The sequence below is a fragment of the Eptesicus fuscus genome, chromosome 18 (assembly GCF_027574615.1).
Source record: "Eptesicus fuscus isolate TK198812 chromosome 18, DD_ASM_mEF_20220401, whole genome shotgun sequence".
Classification (NCBI taxonomy): Eukaryota; Metazoa; Chordata; class Mammalia; order Chiroptera; family Vespertilionidae; genus Eptesicus; species Eptesicus fuscus.
This window is the reverse complement of record NC_072490.1, coordinates 39,014,826-39,037,281: the sequence shown is the minus strand read 5'-3', so window position 1 is coordinate 39,037,281 and position 22,456 is coordinate 39,014,826. Positions and strand designations below refer to the sequence as shown.

Below are 22,456 nucleotides of genomic sequence, written 5' to 3'. Positions count from 1 at the left end.
AATAATATTGCAAACATTATTCCCTCTAGCTCATCCATAAACACTTCCCATGGGATTTTTGTTCTTTGTGGAATAATTTCCATTGCAATAATTCTTATTTGTTTTCTCAAAAATAATGTCTGGTTTCCACCACTCTCATCCATGTACTGCATAGCCAGCAAATTTGTGGGTGCATCTGAGAGCCTGGGTTTTTCCCACTAGATCAGTAACGATCTTGCCATACTGATTTATGTGCTCCCAACTTCAAATTGCTTCAATAAATGTTTATAAGACCTGAATTGGGAAGGCCAAGAGGAGTAGGGCTCCCTCTCTCTCCTCCAGGAACGTAAAATTTCTTGAGAGGCAGACAAGGAACTGAGTGCCCACTGCACTGCACCGTAGGGCCCATGCACAGGGTATCAGGGGACATGCCACATGGCACTGGAACCCACCAAAGACATCACACAGCAGGTGGCCCTAAGGGTGAAGGATCCCCAGTTCCTACAAACATACAAAATCCATCTCCTTGAAGGGACTGGAAACCCCAAATTCATGTATAATGGTTAAGTCCATGTACTGTTTCCCATGTTTTCTTATGGATGAATACAAGGTAAATTTCTAATTGGGATCCACTTTGGTCCTTACTCAATTACGTTAGAGGAGATCATCACTCAGATGTGATCTCCAGTTGACCCTTAAGCTGGGCTCAGGCAATCAGAGGATCCTCACCTGCTCTTCTATGTCTGGCATGTGGGCTCCACCCACCTGTTCTCACAGTGGAAGCCATTTCCAAGGAAGTAGCCTTGGGAGAGTAAGGTGTTGTTGAGGCCATCTGGACTGAATACAGGACTGAACCCAGTTAAGGCCTCTATATAAACTTTTAAGATTCTGGTGGGCCCTGGCTGGTTTGGCTCAGTGGGGAGATCATCAACCTATGGACTGAAGGGTCCAAGGTCCATTCCAGTCAAGGGTATATGCCAGGGTCGGGGGCTCAATCCCCAGGAAGGGGCATGCAGGAGGCAGTGGATCAATGATTCTCTCTCATCATTGATGTTTCTATCTCCCTCTCCCTTCCTCTCTGAAATCAATAAAAATATATTTTAAAAAAAGATTCTGGTGGGCACGTGCAGAGATCTACTTGTCTTGCCACACCCAAGACAAGCCTGGTAAGTAAGTTCCCTTGCTTATTAAATCTGCCACCTACCAATCTGACTTTTTCTTGGGTCTCTCCTCGCCCTCGGTGTACCAGGACTAGTTTCAGATTTCATCTGGGGAACACCAAAGTTTGTGAACTGAAAAACTACTCAACTGGTTGCTATTATTAGATATTATTAAAAGGGTAGAATATAGCTAGCGAATTTGAAATGATACCTTTATTCACTATGATATGAAATTCCCATGTACAATTGGGTTTATTTCTGGACTTTCTGTTCTATTCCAATGGCCCGTTGATCTCCTATTTTTGTGTCAGGACTATTCTTTTTTAAGTCTAGAGAATTTGTCATCTGTATTTATATAATACCTGGTAGGATATGTCCTCCTTTTCCTCACCTCCCTTCCTCATCAGCCCCAAATACTCATGCATACTTTCTCTTCTTGTTCAGAGTACTCAATTTTTATATGAACTTTAAGAGCAACATATCTAGCTCTGGGGATAATAAATTAATATTTTATTAAAATGACATAATTTACAAATTAGCTTCAAGGGAATGGATATAAAGGGAACCTTAAATCTCTACTCAAAGACAAAAGTCAATCTGACTCAATGGAGAGATAACCATGTTCTTGTATTCGTATTTCTTGGTAGCTATTTTACTTGTGCTCTTTCCCATTTTAAAGTGATTTTATTTGTGTATGTGAAGGTAGATAATTTATCTATGTCAATTTTATTCCCTGCCTTCCCTACTTTGCTATGTCTTTAGTAGCTTTGTCAAGAATATATTCTAAGGAGCCTGAGATAACATTTCTCATTTCAATGGGGTTTTGGCAAAGGTGAGTAACAATAAGAGAGATGCATTTCTTGTTGGTGGGAAAGCTCAGCGTCTTTCATGACAAGCACACAAATCCCACAAATGTTGAAACTATCAGAGGTGGTGGGGGAAAGCTGTGGGTGGAGGAGCAGTGGCTCACATAAAGGAAAGAACCATTCTTCAGCACCTGCTGATGGCTGCCACGTGGGCATAGGGTCCATGTTACTAGATCTTCCAATGTTACACGTGTGTAAAGCCCGAAATCTGGACTTACAAGTGAAGTCTCCTGGTTTTTAAATTAGTTTAAAATATTCTTTGATAGTATAGAAAGGACAAGTCCATAGTTGAAACATGTTCCCCAAGCTGTCATTTGTTAACATCAGAGAAACAAATGTTGTCATTCGGACCAGACCGAAGCTGTAGCATGTTATATTACCACATGATTGATTGATTTTCCTTATTATGGGTATATTAGTTTCCTGGGGTGACCATAACAAATGACCACAAAATTGGTGGTAAAATAGAAATGATGTTAACAGTTCTAAAGACTGGAAGTCCAAGATCAAGATTTCAGCAGGGCCGTGCTTCTTCTGAAGGCTCTAGGGGAGGATCCTTCCTTGCTTTTTCTGGTGGCTCCAGGTTTCCTTGGCTTGTGGCTGCATCACTCCATTCTCTGCCTCCATACTCATGTGACCTTCTCCATGGCTCCTTCTCCCTGAGTCTCTGTGTGTCTGTGTGTCTCTTATAGAGATACTTGTCATTGGATTTAAGGCCCTCACAGATAATCCAGATGAACTTATTTTGAGATCTTGATCTTAATTAATGTAATTTGTTGTCATAGAGTATCTAAATGTTTTCCTAATAAGGTCACACACAAATTTAGGGGGCTAGGACATGGACATATCTTTTTGCTGGCCACAATTCAAAATGCCTTATATAATAGAAAGGTCATAAAACCAATACAGACCTGTTTTTAAAATTGCTGCTCTGATACATCATCACAGGAGCAGGGAATGTGAGTCCCCCTGCTTCCTCACCTCATCAATATCCCTGTCTTCCCTTCTCTCCCCTTCCCTTCCCTGTTCCCTTTGCCTCCTCCTCTTCCTTTCTCTTCCCTCCTCTTCTCCCTCTCCCCTACACCTTTCCTCTCTCTTTCTCCATTCTCACAGTCTCTCTCCACTCTCTCTCCCTCTCTCTACCCTTCTCCCCCCTTCCTCCCTCCTATCTGTCTTTTCTCTTCTTTTTACTCATTGATTTTTTAAAATCTATTCCATTCATATTGCATTCCTGTGTTGTGTTAGGAGCTGTGTGGTTGTGAAACCTGAGCGCATCCTTCCTGAGCCAAAAGCAGACTGGAAAGAGCTAAGAGCCTCCCCTTTACAGGCTACTGAGAAGCAAGCGATGGGCACTCCATGCCCTTCGGCTGACAGGGATTCTCTAACCTGCAGAGCAGGACTTGTGTGCATTAGCCTGAAATCAGGCTACTGGTCACTTGCTGATGCCACGTGAAGCCACATTCGTATCTGCCAGTCTCCCTTCACCCTGGCCATCTAGGCAGCTGACCCCTCTCCTCATCTGATAGATTTCCTTTACACCACACACTTGTGAGAGCCTTGTTCCTTCTCAGCTGGAGAGCTCACTCCCAAACGCACTGCTCAGGATGAGCTATGTGTCTGTGAAGTTGTCCGCTCTTGTCTCAACCACAGATTTCAGGGGGTGTTTAGGGGTGGCACTCCAATTAAAAGGGGAAAGAACCAGATAAATACAGTTATATATTTGTCAGCTAAAACCCTGATTGTTATTTCCATGTTGTTCTAAGCTTACTTTCAAAATGATAGGGATGTTGCATAATGTGGACCCAAAGGGACATTTGTTTTAAACCATCTGGAGATTAAATTCTGACGTTAAATAATCCCCTCCCCACAGCCCCCCCAAAAGGAATAATTTTATTATAATAATTTGCCTATACCATATAAAAGAATGATCTTTCTCCTTTGATATAAATCTGATTCTGTTTCCTGTGAACTGAAATCCTAGTCTTGATGCCTTGGGTTACTTTGAAAAACTCTAATAATATAATCACACTTTTATTGTGTATCCAGATCACTTTTCTTCTGAGCTCCAGTAGGAATGAGGAAAAGTCTCAATTCACTGTGATGCACACACACACTAGTTTAGAGTTACACTAATTTTTGTTTCTCTCTGTGTTGCATCTTGGCGACAGTGTACCTTGTATTACATCGCCTATTCCTAAGAGAAGGTAGGCAAAATCATTAGGCTACAGAAACTAATGAAAAATCAAGGGTAATGGTTAATGGCTGAAGCCAGAGGGAAAGCTTTGGGCCAGTGCATAACAGTATCTAGAATAATAAAAGGGTAATATGCTAGTTAGACCGGACGTCATTCTGGATGTCATTCCAGATATCCTTTTGGACAAAGCCAGGGCCGGAGGGAAGCCCGGGTCCTGGGTGCCAGAGGGAAGCAGGTACCGGCAGCCAGGGGAAGGAAGGCCTACTCTTGCAAGAATTTCGTGCATTGGTCCTCTAGTCTACGAATAAAGCAGAGGTATGGAGAGTGCCTGAACCCAAGGCATTGTGAGTGTTTGGCCACAGCGAAGTCTCTTTCAAAAACTTAGATATCCCGTGGACAATTTTATTCCTTTGGATTGAAAAACAGTAGAAGGAACCAATAAGAATTAATTCACCTTTCACCATAGCCCCTGCTAAAAGAAGTAAACACATTGTTTGGTCCTGAAAGAAATGTGCCTCAGCTGAGGCAAACTGGCACGGACTCACTCAATTGAATTACACCCATTTGACCTCTGCCTCTGCGCCTCTGAGTGATCTAAGAGCTCTGTGTTCTGAAACCAGCTTCTGCTGCAGCACCGCCAGCCCATGTAGCCAGTGTTACCATTTTAAATGACTCACCCATCCCAATACCTACCAGGTACAGGCACGCCTGGGAGATGGTGTGTGTTCAGTTCCAGACCCAAAGCAGCAATGCTCAGGGAAACACAGAGTGAGCACCCCAGGAAAACCCATCAACAGGCAACCGCATGCTCTCCCCCTCCAGGGCCATCTACAGGCAACAGGATGGCAAGGTAGGGCTCCTGCCATACTGAGCAGAGTACCAAGCAAATTCTCAAATACACAAGCAGAGCAAAGACCCTCTCTTCGGAACCAAGGCGAAACTTTGAGGCTGAGAGGATGGTAATGCTTATACCTTAACCTTAAGTTAACCAGAAGGGCTGGGATTGTTCATTTCCCACCTGCTGAAGTTCAGGATTCGCTCTGGGGCCCTGCTTCTCCAAATACTGGCAGCGTGAGCATCACCTGGAGCTTGTTAAAAATGTAGAGTTTCCCCCGAGAGCCTTGCTTTCTAAAGTATGGGCAGCAAGAGTGTCAGCTGGGGCGTGTTAGAGCGGCAGCCTCCCTGGTCCACCCAGGTCTTCGGAATTAAAATCTGCATCTTATGGAAGCCCCAGGCAGTTCATATATAAGGCATTTGCAAAAGAACAGCAGTGCTCTGTCTACCCGAGGGTGGCCAGCAGAAGGAAGAGGAGGAGGAAGCTGAGCCAGTCGGACATGTGAGTGAAACAGACAAGGGTTTGAGCTAAGAAAGCCTGCCCTTCATCCACGACCGGCCCCGGTCCATGCAGCCAGCCTCTGTGGTGCCTCCTTTCTTTCCGGAAATCTGTTGGTTCTCACTTAGAACAGGGGAAAGTGGACATGCTTGCTGCTTTCCCTTCCTTTTCTCTGTTAAATGTTCCACAGTCACCGGCCTGCATGTTAGCCGCAAACTGGTCCTTCCTTCATCAATCTCTCTCTGTGTGTCCCGCAGACACAGGCGGCAGAGAGAGGCATTGGGAAGGGATAGACTTTTAAAATGATGAGGTTTCTTCCAGAGACGTTTTCTTCTGAGCTGGAGAATGTAATTGCATCCAGGCTATCCTTAGAGCCACTTTAAGAGTTCCTATTCTGAGTTTAGTTTGGGGTCCAGACCTGTGACGTGTGACCGAAAAGTTTGTTTCTGAAGCCCCTTGGCGTTCTGTTGAGGACTCAGCTTCCTTTGGAGTGCGTTGTTGGTGTTGCGTGGAGAGGGCCTGGGGTGCTGGGATGATGGAGTGTTTCAGCTGCCTGTGGCCGCTGCCTGTGGCCGCTGCCTGTGGCCGCTGCCTGTGGCCGCTGCCTGTGGCCGCTGCCTGTGGCCGCTGCCTGTGGCTACATAACAAACCGCCTCAGATGCCTGGCTTAAAAGAGAAATCGCCCCAGTTCTGCAGCTGGGGCTGGTCTCAGCTAAATGCTGCTTCTACCACAGTCAGCAAGGGGCTAGAATGGGCAAACAGGCTTTGCTGAGAGGGCTGGGTCTGGCTGGGGTCTGGCTGGACTCCTCTCTTTCCACGTGACCTCACATCTCCCAAACCTCTCAGATCCAGGCAGCTGGGTCCCAAGTAGAATTCTGCAGGGACAAGCCACAGGGGCCCAGAGTTGGCACTCTGCTTGCTTTACCCTGTCCAGTGCCCCAAGGATAAGAACGCAGAGCATAAGGAGGGCTACCCCCAGGTGTAAAGCTCAGGAATCATGGACCATCGGGGCCACTTATCACAACCCACCACCCTTGCTCCCCACCCACCCCAAGTTCCCACCCCAGGCACAGGGCAAAGATGGAGGGGAAAATGTAAGTTGGTCACTAGTCGTCATGTGTACCAGTAAGTGCTTGTATGTTTGTGCATAGCCAAGTGCATACATGTAGTGATCGTGGAACATAGATTCCCCTTTATTTAAGAGTTTTATGTTATCCTACTGAACATTGTCTGGAGGCAGGGTTATGGGAGAAGAGTGAGTGGGGGGAGGGCTTCCAGCCAGTTAGATTAATCACTCAGTATCGACATCAAAATGAGATCAGATGCCACAGCCGGATTATCTTAAATCAGTTAACGTGGTGGCTGTGAAAGGCCAGTCCTCTGGATACCTGGTCAAGACATCATCTTTTCTATCATGTCCTGACAATAGCCTGGAAAATGGCCCAAGAGATATGAAATATTCTTTTTCATTTTCCCTACAATGCTAGACAATATCCTTTACTTTATAGGGACTTTTTTCCCCTTTCCTTTTTTTCACTGTCTTGTTTACTTACTTGAAGTTTTCTATTTATAGCAGGCATACTATATGCCAGGCCATGAATTCCGTGCTGGGAATGTAGTGGTGAATTACATGGTGTTTAGAGTCTGGAGCTATTTTTTTTTTAAATGACTCTAAAATTTAGGGGAAACTTTGAATAACTTAAATAATGTGTAAGTAAGTTCATCTTCCTCCATGGTCTTGACCTTAAACTCTGTAAGTTCCTAGTCTTCCCACTATTACAAACAAGAAACTGAGGAAGGAGGTGGTATCATCTTTATGCTTACAGATTGATGAAAGGAAGACTGAAAGGTTAAGGGTGTACTTGCTCATGCTTACATGACTTAAGTGAGATGAGTGGAGCTGGAATTCAAGCCCAGCCCTTGTGATACTGAATCCAGTCTGATTCTCACAGGACTATATGGCTTCATTGGAATATTTAAAGTGGTGCTATCCTAGTGAGGTAATGAGAGATTTCCTGGGGACCTGGCCTTTCCTGTCTCTGCTCATCTCAAACTCTTTGTGAATAGCATTGAGCTAACATTGACCTCAATTTACCAGTGGCTTCTTCATAAATTTAATTCTACTTTGACTAGAAAGTCAATTGCATACTGGGATATTCCTAAACAAAAGAGGACTCTCAAAATGATATTCACAGGTCAGTAGCTCACATAGGGAGAGATGCAGAATATGGTGAAATTGTTGACCGTGGGCACATTATTATTTCATCAAACCTCTGGTGTCCATCAACAAAATGGGAATGAGAGTAACTACTGCATAGATTGAGGTGAGTAAAAGAATCCATATAAAGTCCAGAGTCTGGTCCATAGTAAGCACTAAAATTATCAGTTATTCTCTTGGTGTGATGGTGATGATGATGTTTATATAGATGCTTTGTTCCTAGTCTTGTTCATCAGAGATGCAAGGCATGTTGTGAGGACTATATCATCCCTAAGTTCTCTAATGCAGATTTTATTGTGAAAATGTCATTTATAAGCCACACATCTGCCTGAAAGACTAGAGGCATAGATATAGGTTAGCATTAGATTTTTTTTTTTCTGATGATGATTTTTTTCTTTGATTGACACAAAAGAGCATTCAACCTACTAAAACAAAGGAAAACCACAACTGGTATATTTGTTTTCAAATGTTCCAGCAGTGCCCTGCAAGCAATAAACTCTGACCTTTTCATTCAACTCTCTTTAGGGTTTGATGCCTATTTTACAACCCGCACACTTGAAAACAACAGAAGAAACGTCTGGTTTGCTGAATACTGGGAGGAAAACTTCAACTGCAAGCTGACGATTAGTGGGTCAAAGAAAGAAGACACAGATCGCAAATGTACAGGTAATTTCATTCTCTTGGTCCTGTTACTCTCCATGGCCAGCACTGAAATGTCTGCATAACTGACAGAAGGAAGCTTGGCTGGAGACAAATTGAAAAGGTAAATTGAATTTTACTAGATTGCTCAGAAAATGGAACAGGAGCATAAGTCTCGGGGGACAAGAGAAGTACATACAAGATTACTCTTTTCTGCCTGTCCATCTAGCAGTAATTGGCATTTTCATTGATTCTTTGAATTCAAAAGGGGTCATGTTGCTTTGAATGCTCTCACAGATAAATATTGGTTCATGTTGTAGTCAGGAGTCTGAAGTTATTTTCACATAGACAAAAATCTCTGACCGATTCCATATCGGCACCTGATTTAACTGCTACCATGGATGGTATATTTGATTAAGGAAACAAAGGACTTGGGTTTAGAGTAATGAGTTTCAACTGAGTTTCATAACATCGAAGTTAATGACTCACCTGCTATTTAAAATATGTATAAAAATAGTCATCCAGCCTCAAATGTAACCTTGCATAACTATTCCAAATTAAAAACACATGTGTGTGTCATATAAATATATTAGTAAGAAGTAAAGTTATATGTTCGTTCATTGATCCATTCACAAATGCTCATTGAGCAACTCCTTTTTGCAAAGCAGTGTGCTAGGCACTGGTGATCTGATGGTGAACAAACCTTCCAAGGACCTGCTTTGGTGCCACGTAGAGAATAGTGGGGGAAGTCCACATTATTCCAGGGATCTCTCTATAAATACATCATTTTAATCTGCAATATGTGTCTGAGAGATGTAAGGGTATATAACCAAGGAATTGCACTCATTGAAAGCAGAAACTCCTTAGGAGGAGGAGTCACTGGCTGATTAAGGAAGGAAGGAGAGGGACAGATTGAAGAATTTCTGATGATGAAGAACATGAGAAAGAGCTTGTAGCAGGAGGAATTATGGTATCTCTCAGGATGTGAAAAACAGAAAAATGTGACTAAGGAAAAGAAGAGAATGAATGTGTAAGCTCAGGTCGTAAGTGCAGAGATAAGGACAGGGAATAAGTCATGTTGGGAGATAAGTGGAATGTGGTCTTTATCCTAAGAATACTAGAAATCATGCAAGGGTGTGGCATGATCTACTAGCTTACCACCTAGCCCTTTATTAAACAGCATTTCCCATTCTATACTTCAGTTGCCTTCAAGGTTTGTTTTTTTTAAATATATTTTTATTGATTTCAGAGAGGAAGGGAGAGGGAGAGAGAGATAGAAACATCAATGATGAGAGATAATCATTGATTGGCTGCCTCCTGCATGCTCCCTACTGGAGATCGAGCCTGCAACCCGGGCATGTGCCCTTGACCAGATTTGAACCCAGGACCCTTCAGTCCACAGGCTAACACTCCATCCACTGAGCCAAACCAGCTAGGCTACCTTCAAGGTTTGTAATGACAACCTTGAAGTCCCACCAAACTCTGAAATGCATTCTGGATGCCCAGGAAAGCAACACTCATGTTGGAAACGCTTCCTGTGCTTAGTTTATTTTGTGATATAGCTCTTTGAACACCTATTAATCAGGAATAATATATGTGAAGAATGATACAAAAGACACCGTCAATAAGTGTGAAGATGCTAAGTTTAGGCCTTTTCCTCAAGAAGTTTTTTGTAAAAAGTAGAGATCAGATATGAACAGAGCTCTAACCAGTTTGGCTCAGTGGATAGAGTGTTGGCCTGCGGACTCAAGGGTCCCAGGTTCGATTCTGATCAAGGGCATGTACCCTGGTTGCTGGCACATCCCCAGTGGGGAGTGTGTAGGATGCAGCTGATCGATGTTTCTAACTCTCTATCTCTCTCCCTTCCTCTCTGTAAAAAAAATCAATAAAATATATATTTAAAAAATATGAAGAGAGATGGAAGTAAAACCGATACATAATAAATAGGCATAATTGAATGTGTAACTCAGTTAATTAGAATATCCTGCTAACAATATTCTCTATGCCACGGTATATAGCATCAGTGTTTTCAGAAATATCCTTATCATGTTTAGGGGAAAAGAAAAAATCAATTTGATGTTGACTAGGTCTGAGTGACACAAAGCTTTCAAGTGGAAATTGAACAAGAGAGTTTGATGTCTGGATAATTTGTCTATGACAAGGAACATCCAAGTATACTAGAAATAGCCACATGATCGATGACAGGTTTTGGTTCTTTCTGACATGGGATATTCTGTAGAGTGTCTCGTGGCCATCAGGAATGTTCCACCTGAGATCAACCCCTGGTCCTTTTGTATGCTTTAACATAAGTTGTTTTATCTGTAGTCACATTTTAGTGCTGATCACTAAGAATCTGGGTTTATAAAAACAAATCAGCTCATTAGCCAAACCACCAACTTTAAAAAATGGAAATGCAGGCCTGACCGGTATGGCTCAGTGGATAGAGCGTCGGCCTGCGGATGGAAGGGTCCCAGGTTCGATTCCCTGGTCAAGGGCATGTACCTTGGTTGCGGGCACATCCCCAGTAGGGGGCGTGCAGGAGGCAGCTGATGGATGTTTCTCTCTCGTCGATGTTTCTAACCTTCTCTCCCTCTCCCTTCCTCTCTGTAAAAAAATAAAATAAAATAAAAATAAAAAATGGAAATGCAAGTAGTTGCATTTTCATATCATGCTCCATCCATGTAAAAAATCAATGATCACATTTACTAAATTACCTGTGGTCCCAAATTATTTGAATATTCTCTCCTTTCCTTTTGTTTGGTCTTGAACTGGCTCTTGTACTCACAGAGGGGAAGAGGAGACCAAAGAAAGAAGCAGACCACTCCAGATTGGTAGCTGGCAGGATTAATAAGCAAGGGGACTTGTCTTAGATGCTGCAAGACAAGTAGATTTCTGCACATGCCCACCAGGATCTTAAATGTTTATATGGAGGCCTTAATGGGGTTCAGTCATGTATACAGACTCAGATGGTTTCCACAACATATTCTCTCATGGCTACGCCCTTGGAACAGCTCCCCCTGTGGGAACAGGAGACAGGGTGTATGTTCCGAGGACAGGGGAGGGTGTGAGGAACTTCCATGGCCCGGGTCCAGCTTGTGGGTCCACTGGCAGTCATATCCTCCTGATGACATCCTTTACCTCTGCTCCTTCCTTGCCACTTCCATTGTGAGAAGGTGCGCCCTCTTGGGTGGAGGTAAATACTATTACTTCCATTGTGTCTCTTGCTCTTGCCATCACTGGATATGAACACATGGGTGGTTGTGTATTTGTTTTCCTTTCTTGTATTTCCTTTTTTCAAAGCCACTTCAGCTTGTATTTTGCATTGGAGATGTTACCAAAATACTATTTTAAAAATCTTACTATGTAAGTATACGTCAACTTAGAAGAGGAGAAATGGTGGGAAAGGCATGCTGAGATGTGCTAGACTAGAGGAAAATAAGTGATGGGGAGAAGTGACAGATTGCATTGTATTAATGAGAGTTCTTGAAACTGCGGTAAGAAACTAGGTTTCAATGAGGAGAAAGAGTGGAGGGGAGAGGGAAGCCTGGTGGTATAAGGAACAGCTGCTTTGACAACCATGTTTTGAAACAAAAGAATGAGCACCTAGGGAGGAGCTACAAGACCTGGGGGTTAGCTGAGTAGTCTGGCATGGAGGCCGTGCATGCTCTGACCTGAGGGCTGAGGAAAGCAGGCCCCTTCACAGATCTTTCTGTGCCTGGGCTCTACTAATGAGTAAGAAAGTCTTAAAATATTTACTTCAGATTCAGACACAAATTAAAATGTAAACTTTTTTTCTGGGCTGTATAGCCTTTTTAGCCGTATTGAGCGATTGTGTATTAGCTCTAAGTAGACTGTCATCAAATCAGTCATCTGGCAAGACAAGTTTTGAAGCTGAGTTAGGGGACCCACACTACTTGGAGAGAGCAAACTTCTGGGGTCAGAATAACAATGAGCTCTATACTTTAAACAACAAAATAAAATTTAAAACAACAACAACAACAACAAAAAACAATGAGCTCTAAAAACCCAAGAGGGTATAAAGTCATGGAAGAAAGAATAACTGTTGGAAATTTTATTAAAAATGAACTATGTATACTTTATAATTTAACTTGGGGCTAGATGTGCATGGATTCTTACCAAAAAATGACCTGAAGAGCCATGTGATCTTTATTCTTTTAAATTATCCTCATGCATTTAAGGTTCCCTTCAACCAAGAAAGCTACCACGTTCTTCAGTATTTTAAGACAACCACAACTTTTCTTGAGACCCAGTCCCAAGATCTCCCAACCCTGAGAGCTAGACATTCTTCTTCCTGGTGGCAGCCTAATTTCCATGGATAATATTTAACCTTGGCGGTGACCCATCCTGCTCATGGGTTATCCGGGCAGCCATCCCCCAAGGGATCATGCCGTTGGGCAAGTTTATTGATGGTGTAATCACATTCGCAGGAAACGCAAACTGCATTTGACAGTACTAATGCCGTGCACGCTGCCTTATGGAAGAGCTACATTCTCGCGTGGAGACAGTGCAGGCTCCCCACACAACAAAGGCAGCTATCTCTGCCAGGCAGCTCAGCACAGAGCCCTTGTCATCTGTGGGCAGGAGGGTCAGATGTGATTGTTTTCCAACTGGGTTTATGTTCTGCCGCCTCCACATCACTTGTTGTGTGTGTTCCACCTCAAGACTTGCAAGTGTGTTCCCGACACAAAGACCCGTTTAGAGTATGATCTCTTTAGAAAGAACATTGTATTTTTGTGAAGATACCAAGGTCAATAGCAGAAGGAAAGTGACAGCGATGAAGAGGTCTCTGAAAAAGAGACTGAGGACGAAGGGTGTTTAAGAAGCACGGGTGTGGGCCTGAGAGCGACCTGGGCTTGTGTTCCCAGGCTGCTCCTGAGAACCCTGTGGGAGCGCAGGCGTTAATGAGCCTCGGAAACCCTCTCCTCAACCTTGCAGTGGGGGTGGTAAGACTTTACACCCAAAGTTGTTGTGGGGATTAAATTAGAGATTTCAAGTAAAAGATCTCAAGTCAAGCTGGGACATAGTAATAGCTCATAAATGATCGTCTGTTCTGGACTGCATGCAGCTACCTGTGAGGGTTGCATGAAGACCAGCTTGTCCTAAGGAAAATCGGGATGCATGTCAAGTTCTAACAGAAAAATAAAGCCGGAGATTTAAATAAGGGTATCATATAGACAGAAGTTTTCCACTGGGGTGCACATTAAACAGTATGTAGGGAGGTTTCAGAGTTTGCAGCAGGCAGGATACAACTTTATGCCGTGCATAGAATATGAACCCCAAGGCTTAAGGAATTGCAATGCCATCATGTAGGGTATGTGTCCAAACATCATTAGGTCTTGAATTGCTCAACATCTCAGGTCCCAGATTTTGTTCCATTTTATTCCTGATGTTCTGTATCTTTATGTGGTTAGTATAATCTCCAAGGTCTTTGCTCCCAGACTCCTTCTTTAAACTGAGAAGGAGGTTTTGAAGAATCTGGCAGCCCATAAAAATGATCACTCTGTCACCCTGACCAGTGTTTCCAGTGGTTAGAACACCAGCCTGCACACTGAAGGGTCTCAGGTTCGATTCCCAGGCAAGGGCAAGTACCTGGGTTACAGGTTTGATCCCCAGCCTAGGTCAGGGCACGGGAGGAAGGCAACCAATGCATCTCTCTCACATCAATGTTTCTGTCTCTCTTTCCCTCCCTCCCTCCCTTCCACTCTCTCTAAAAAGTATGGGGGAAATATCCTCAGGTGATGGTTAACAAAAAAAGTTATCCCTCTGTCACGTCTCGTGACTTACGTAGAATGTTTGTCTAACATTACTGTTTTGTCCAATGCTGCTTTGTGATACTGATTCATCAGAGTTACTTCTTTACTGAAAAGAAGGAACTCATCATAGAGAAATCCATCATCCCATGAAGGGACATTTTGCCTTTCAGAAATTGTTTTCCTTTGGAGATGGCAGAGGATGATTAAGTTGGTGACTTTTTTTTTTTTTAAAGCCACTGTATTCCATTGCTAGTGCTTTCAAGTCACACAGTAAGCAAATTCAGTTTTGATTTAAGTCCCTAATCAACCAAGGTTTACTGTGGAAAGTGTCAGGGTCTAAAGAGCAGTCTCTGATAAATGCCTGCATTTGGGGAGGTCAAATTCTTAACTGTGGTTTTCATTACACCTCCCTTCTCAAAGCTAACAGTTTATGTAAAGGTCACTTTGTTGGTGGGGCCCAAAAAAGCCTGGGAATAAATGCTGTTAGTGAAAACCAAGTCTGTTTATTCTTATCTGGAACCCTGGCCCATCAAAGCCCGTATAAATTTTTAATAGGACTATGAAGGCAAAGATTTACATGCAAGTGAAGTGCTTTGAGAAAATATGTACAGAAAGAATTTATGACCATGCTAATTAGTTTTCCCTGTCATTTTATTATTCTATTCTAAATTGACCTTTAATTGTTATATAGATATTGTGTTGTGACACCTAATTTATTCAGCATGATCGAAGAATCCTGGTCAAAGAGTTACGGATAAGTAATGGCCAGCCCTTTGGTGCTGTAAGACTATGTGAAGCCTTTTTGATGAGAAGCAATTTAAAATGCATTTCACACCTTTATTAAACAGAGGTTTGACACTGATTATTTATAATTGAATCTCTATGGAGTTCCTTTTTTGGGATTGTGTGTTAATATGATTCTTTGTTAACATTCTTATTCTGAGTCATCTCTAAATTTAAAATATCTCGGTTGATGTTTTTCTTGTTACAATCACCCTTAAACCTTCCCCTGCTTCCCTCCTAGTTGCTGCCTTCTGTGTGGGAACTGAAATTGTATGTGCCTAATTATTACAAATTTCTATCTATTCATTTAAAAATGAGTGTTAAGTATTAGTCTCAGAATCATCACAGAAATGCTAAGGTATATCACTTTGTGGGTTTAGTATAGCATTTTATAGTAACTATTTGGGTAGTTTACTAATAGAATTTAGATAGATAAGGTGCTAGTTGATATAGTATTCCCCAAATTAAAATGATCTGATTGTCACATCTGAGGTTCTCATTATTCTTGGAAATCTTTAAATTCTTTTTGGAACAAGAGCATTGAAAAAAAAATCCTATGTCCATTAAAAAAAAAAAAAGATTGTTATTACACATTGGCTTCCCCACATGTAATAGTCAAAAAAGGTTTTAGCGTAACATTAAATCATATTACAGTAATTGCCATGCTAATTCTGTGGCTTTGCTTTTAATTCACTTCGCTATGAAAGTTCATTTTGTTTTATTCTTTTAAAACCAATGAAGTTCTCTTTATAAAGAAATTTAAGAACAAAAAGGTGGCCTCTTTTCAGTGGGGATCATATCACCAGCTTTGCCAATGATTCCACTGGATAAATTTGAGGGAAGATAAGGATTATAATTCTAAGAGCAAGAACCCTGCAGCCTTTTCTCTGGTTATCTGCTGCAGTAGGTGCCTCTCGGGCCACAAAACGGGTAGTGCAAAAATAATAAAACTCCTGATTATTTTCTGTAACTTCTCTGTTTTTTTGTTTTTCAAGGTTCCATTCCAACAGTTTGTAGAAACGTGGTCAGTCTTTTTAGAAACCTTTATTCCACCTGATCGGTATGGTTGAAGCATAGTTACAAAGGGCTTATTAAAGGCCAGGACATTGGAGGTATTAATGGGGTCCACCTGCACTGAGCCTTTGGCATCTGTCCCTGACTCCCTGCTGTCGGCCAGTCCATCCCCGGGAATGGCCTTGTCTATGCCTCTCCTGAGCAGTGAGATGTCAAGGTGACTACAGCAGGCAGTCTTGCTTCTGGCCTCAAGGTTTCTCCAGGTTCAGCTCTGATCTTGACTATTTTCACAGCCCTCCTCTGACCATAGTGGGAGGTTGCAGAACCCAGGACCCTTTTCAGGGGCATTCACCATCATTTCACTCTCATGCTTCCTTCAGCCTCCCCTGCTCGTTCCTCTTCCTTTCCTGAAAGTCTTTATTAGGGGCTGGGGGAGGAGACGAACTTAGACCCAATCATATCCTTCCAAGTCTTTTGTATGTGCCCTACGCTGTCTGTCCTGAATCTTTCAGCACTCAACTGCCAAAGCGCAGAGATTAATACTACATAAAACTCAAAAGTCAATCTTCATTTTCTATTCTGTTATCATCTTCTCCTAAAGCAATGAATTAGAGCACTGTGGCTTACAGGTTGCTGGATAGAGCTACATTATTTACATGTACATATATGAGAATATGCAATATTGTGTCATCAAGATGACACAATAATATATAAGACTATTCCCATTCTGTACTATATGAACACAACCATGGATGGCAGGCCTGTCCTTGTCTTTACTAAATAGTACAAATGTGGCACTAAACATTGTGCCCAAGGTAGCGGCGGGCAATCTTCAGCCTTAGAGGTGGACCCTGCAGTAAATGAATTATTTCTGTCATCAACTCTACAGAGTTTAAAAAGTGGTCTCCACCGCACACATTTTACTTCAGGGCTTGTTTCCACGAAGTCCTCAAACCCCACGGCACAGCAAGGCACCTCCAGGAGCTGTGTTTTAATTCTGTGCACAACCAGTCTGGGCACTGGAACCCCAAGTTGAAATCCCAGAGGCGTCCATGCAAAACTGTTCCATGAATGTTAGAAGCCATAACTATTTGACCTGTATGTCATTTCTTTCTCATTAACTCCAACAGGCAGTGGCTTTCAAAATGGGAGTTAGGGCCTTTCCATTGTCGGGAAGTTTATCAGGCCAGGCAGTTAATGAGAAGGAATTCCTACATGAGGGGGAATTAATGCATATGTGTAGCTCAGCAGCAGTCCTTGTAAGCAAAGTGCCTCTTGTAAGCGATGTGAGTATTATAAATTGGTACCTCGTGCATTTGTAGGTGTAAGAAAGGGCTGTTGAATGACTTAACAAGTGCCATCAAGCGAGCTAGAATGGAGCATAGCTTTCCTCAGCAAGAGCTTCTGGTTATACAGGTTTCTTTTTTAACCTTGTCCTCCTGCAAAGAGAAACAGGTATATTGAAAGCATTTTAGGTGTTTACAGTGTGTGCAGCAGCATATTCATTTTTCTAGAGAATAAAACTGTGCTCACAAGATAAATATCTACCATATATAAACCCAGATAAGAACTTTCTAGGGCTCCTTCAAACTCTCTCACTATTTCCAATACCAGTAGATCAAGTATGTGGGTGAACACATGGAAAGGTTTCCCATTTCCTCATCCTCAAATGATACTTATGTGTCATTTGCCTTCCTGGGAGAAGGTAGCTCTGAGGGAACGTAAAGCAGAGCTTCTATGATGGAGAAGCACAGTAGGCAAGAAGGTGCCCTGGCTGACTCATGAAAGCAGTTAGGGCTTGAAGAGTCACATTGCCTAGGTTTGAACCCCAGCCCCTTCCCTTCCTGTCTCACTTGGTCAGGCTACTGAAACATGCTTAGTCCCTTATCTCCCCATCTGTAAAATGGGATAACTATAGTCCCTACAGCATGTGGTCATGAGTGAGCATTAAGTGGGACAGCGCCTGTGGAAATAGTGAGTGCTCAATGGGGTCAGCGGTTGTTGTTGGTGGGACTTCCGTTACCTTTGGCCTTTGTAGAAATAAAAACAAGGAGAACCCCCTCCATGGCTCAGACTGCCTGGCCTTCCTTTATTTTTTATATCCAATCTTGTCCTCTCTTTTCGTTTAAAAGTTCTTGCTTGTATATTGATATCAGTATACTTTTATGAGTCGGTATATCACCCAATTTGATGCCCATATCAACCCTGTGAAATAGACAAAGCTGAACTCTGGGGAAATTCTGTGACTTACCAGAGAACATAGCTACTAATGAGAAAACTAGAATACGCCCATCACCTGATGGCAAGCATTCATTTTCTCATGCCTTCTGTCGTGCGCTGTGTACCTAACAGATGTGGTTAACTAGCTAGGTCATTGTCTGTGCTGGACTTGAGACTTGAGAACACAGACAAGGTGTATCAAGGAACTATATTCCAGGATGGACGGCACACAGAACCATAGAAAGATAAATCAAATAATTACAAATTGTGATTGGTACTGTGAAAGAAGTAAGAGGCTGAACTAGAAAGCAAGAGTTCAGAATTATTCTAGGAAGATGGTCGGCAGAGATTACCACAACAGTCCGATTGTCTGTGAGGGGTTAGCATTCCCATTGTACAGATGAGGAAACTGTGGCTCAGATGAATCAACCAAAAGGTAAATACTACTGATTTTTCCCTAGGCTCTTTCTCCTCTGGGTGGCCTTCTGAGACTGAGAAAATCAGACATGAATAGGCCCTTATTTGGGGGAAACTTAATGGTTTCATTTACATAGCAATCCCCTCATGTGGCGACACTCAGCCACCTAAGGGCTCTTAGGAGTACATAATTGATAATGACCCTGCATTGATCCTTTGGTCCTCACTTATCACCAGCTACAGTGAACCAGAGAATCGACCTCATTTCTTTGCTTCTCTCCTAAACTCGACATAGGGCAATATTTTCCAGTTACTCTCAAACTTTCCTAAATTGGTAAAAAAAAACACACACACACACACACAAAAAACTAGTAGCTTATACAAAGAGAAAAGACACAGGATTATAATGCCCTGTCTCACAGGCAGCATAATTAGACAACAGGGAATTGCACCCACAACTATAAACTTTTATGACTGTTTTGCATCCCATGGGACTTTGTCATTTTAGGATGGGGCAGGCAAACATGCCTGCAGCCCTATCAAAGCCAATAATAGGGACTGAGATAGTGAGAAACCCAGGCAGCATGAAATAATAGCTCTAAGGAAGAGCTTCCCAATATTGGAGGAACCGTTATAAACCGAGCTTCCAAAGCGGTCCAGTGTTTGGCAGAAGTGGGCAACTTACTGTGGAAGAGAAATGTTGAATTATAAGACGCTATTGCATTTTCATTTGAGAAAAACCATAACTATTCACGAGTAAGTTTTCAGACAAGTTTGTAACAAAAGGTTATACTTTAGAATTCAATTTAAAAAAGGAAACACAAATATAAAAAGAAAACTGTGCCAAGAGCCAACCTGAAGCAGTTCCCTTGATGTGAAAACAAGTGTACAAAAATCGTTGGGCTAAATAATTAGTGGACTTCTAACGTCTGACAGCCTGGCTGTTAACGTGACGACTACATAAACTATGCCTCCGGCACAGGCTATATATTTCAATAGATTCTCTTTGCTTGGACAAGCTGTGAGATTGCAGAAGTGTTAGTGAATTTCAAGAACTTTGCAAAGCCTAAATTGGTGGTATTTTTAGCACACAGAACTAACTGTGTCACCCTCTATATTTCAGACATTTTAATGGTCATACCTGTTTGAAGGAAGACGCGTGGCTTCTGGGCCCCCGTGGCAGGTCCATCTCAGACTGCTGGGGCTCTCATCTTCTTCTCCTTCTTTCTAGAAAGGCACCTGGGCCCTCCCTCCCACAGGGCCAGGCATGTGCTGTTCCTCTGCCTGCCATTCCCTTTCCTCAGTACAGCTTTTGACTAATCAATAGTCAGTCACCTTCACGTCTCAGAGTCACCTCTGCTGATGACCCCCAGGATCTGGGTCACATTCTTTGCTATCTAGTCTCCCACCTCCCGTGCCTTCTGCTGCACTTGCCTTGGTTTGTGCTGCTGCCCTCAGCAGTGGGAGAATGTGGTGCACCTCTCCCTCCTGTACTTAGCTGCATGCTAAGGTAAATACTAGTGATAGGTAAATACAGCCCCAGTGCAGGTAGGGCGTGGAGCAGGAGTTTCACAAGTAGTTGTTGAGAATATTACTTGCCAGGCTTAAGGCAAACATCGGCTTTGCATAAACCATTATTTGCGATGGATCAAATTGGGAGAAGAGGGGCAGGTGGGGTGTGCCTATGTTTTCCTGATGTGCTCAGCTTGCTGAACCCGAGTTTCTTTCAGAAACTCACCCCATGGGTTGAATCAGGGCTTCATAGGATGTATTGGACTGCACATGTTAAATGTTTCCTAAGCCCATTATGTTGACACATGAAGAAATAGCTCTTATTCAGTTGACAAGTGTTCCATTTTAAGGAAAAATGTGGTAATCCCCAAATCCAATGAACTGGAATATATCAGCCATTCCTTCCTGTAAAATAGAAAAAATTCACAAGGATGGGGGACTAGGGAACATATTGCCCCCCCCCACACCCACCCCCCCCCCGCCGCTATTGATCACTGTTATTCACAGAACTGAAGAATTGCTGCATTTTATAAGCTATGAGGAAGAAATCAGATGCAGGGCTAAAACCATAATAAAAATAATAAAACAGTCCATGCTTATTAGGTACTTTCTGACATGGCAATGTTTCGTCCTGTAATCGAGTAGGTATATATAAGACATATAAGACCTCTTGCTTTTTCCTTCTTTGGGATGATGAATTTTTAGAAGTCGTTAGGAGTAGGAAAGAACAAAACTCCTAAAATGAAGTGTGTTTACTGCCCCGTTCTAGCTATGAAGCCTGGCATAAGAGCCATTGCATTGCTGTGCCCCCTTTCCTAATTTGTAAATGTTAATAACCTAATGGAGTTTTGTGTTGTGTTTTGAGGAGAAGCCCTCAATGAGTTAATGCATGCAAAGTGCTTAGTACATTGCCTCACACATCAGAAGCCTTGCCTATTTTTATCCTTACAGCTTCACAGTACAGTATTTTGGACAATTGAAGTGTATTGTCAAATTGTTTTCGGAAAGGACTATATGAATGTGTTCAGTCCTGGCAGCCCTATTGGAATGCTGCCTCTGTTTTGATTTGCATTTCTTAGAAGGCTGGCAAGATTGAGTAATTTTTCTGTATGTTTGGGTACTAACTTGTCTTTATCATGAGACGCACTTTAGAGCCTTTAAATTGTGTTCATATCCCCTGTGTCATCTGATCATCCCTACAACTCAGCAGAGCTGGCAGAGTTGATGACATTATAGTCTCCTGGAGAGAAAGATAAAAGCCAACTTCCTGGATGTTTAAGTGGCTTGCCCAGAGTCACTTGGCTGGTGCCTAACAGAGCTGGGATTTGAACCACAGGGCAGTGTGTTTTACCATTGTAAACAGCGATTCATAAACGTGGTACCTCCTGGCATGAAAGGATTACCATCATATTTATATCATGCTAGAGGCCTGGTGCACAAATTTGTGCACAGGTGAAGTCCCTCGGCCTGGCTGGCAATTGAGGCCTAACGGGGGGACTGGCCAGCCAGTGGGAGGGACCCCGGGTGGTTGGCCAGCTAGGGGGAGGGGCCCCAGGAGGTTGGCTGTGGGAGCGCACTGACCGCCAGGGGGCAGCTCCTGCATTGAGCGTCTGCCCCCTGGTGGTCAGTGCGCATTATAGCGACTGGTCAACCAGTCATTTCAGTCATTCGGGCATAATGGTCACTTAGGCTTTTTTATGTATATATATATAAACTTATTTATAATGAACACAAAGAAAATAAATAAGTCCTAACTTTTTCCTATAACAATTTAAGCCCTTAGGAAAATATGATTTAAACATCTTATAAGCTGTGTTTGGGAATCAGAATCTCTGTAATTTGGTCACCATTATCCTACTATTTCTGGTTCACACAGCTGGATGTATCCATCAGAGTCCAAGCAGGAAAGGGTGGCTTATTCAAACTGGAATATTTAAAATGTTTCATAAAGAGACAATCTGCAACGTATCATAGGTGTTCCTTAAGGTAACAAAGGATAGTGCAGTGCCCCTGGCCTAGTAACACAGAGAACTATGATCACCCCCAGACTGAAAGTGCATGCAGGGGTGGGAGAGGGAGGTACCACAATCTGGCAGAATGTCTGCAAAAAGAGGCTGCTGATGAGGAGAGAACCAGACGAGTAAATATTAAGACCAAACCATCCTCCTGCTTTCCGATCTCCTGCCTGTGACTCCGAGGGGCCAAAACCAACTGCATATCAAAAGGCAAGAGCTCACCCTAGATGGTTTGGCTCAGTGGATAGAGCATCGGCCTGTGGACTGAAGGGTCCTGAGTTCGATTCCAGTCAAGGGCACATGCCCAGGTTGCGGGCTCGATCCCCAGTGAG

General features: G+C 42.8%; 1 protein-coding gene across 2 annotated transcripts in view; it reads left to right on the top strand.

Moving 5' to 3' along the window:
- Window positions 1-22,456, top strand: part of GRM7 (glutamate metabotropic receptor 7) — a 734,510-nt gene that overhangs the window by 471,123 nt on the left and 240,931 nt on the right. For both annotated transcript variants that reach the window (XM_054729938.1, XM_028161218.2), the window contains exon 5: window positions 8,276-8,416. In XM_054729938.1, coding sequence (XP_054585913.1) covers window positions 8,276-8,416 — 141 coding nt within the window. The remainder of the gene's footprint in view (window positions 1-8,275; window positions 8,417-22,456) is intronic.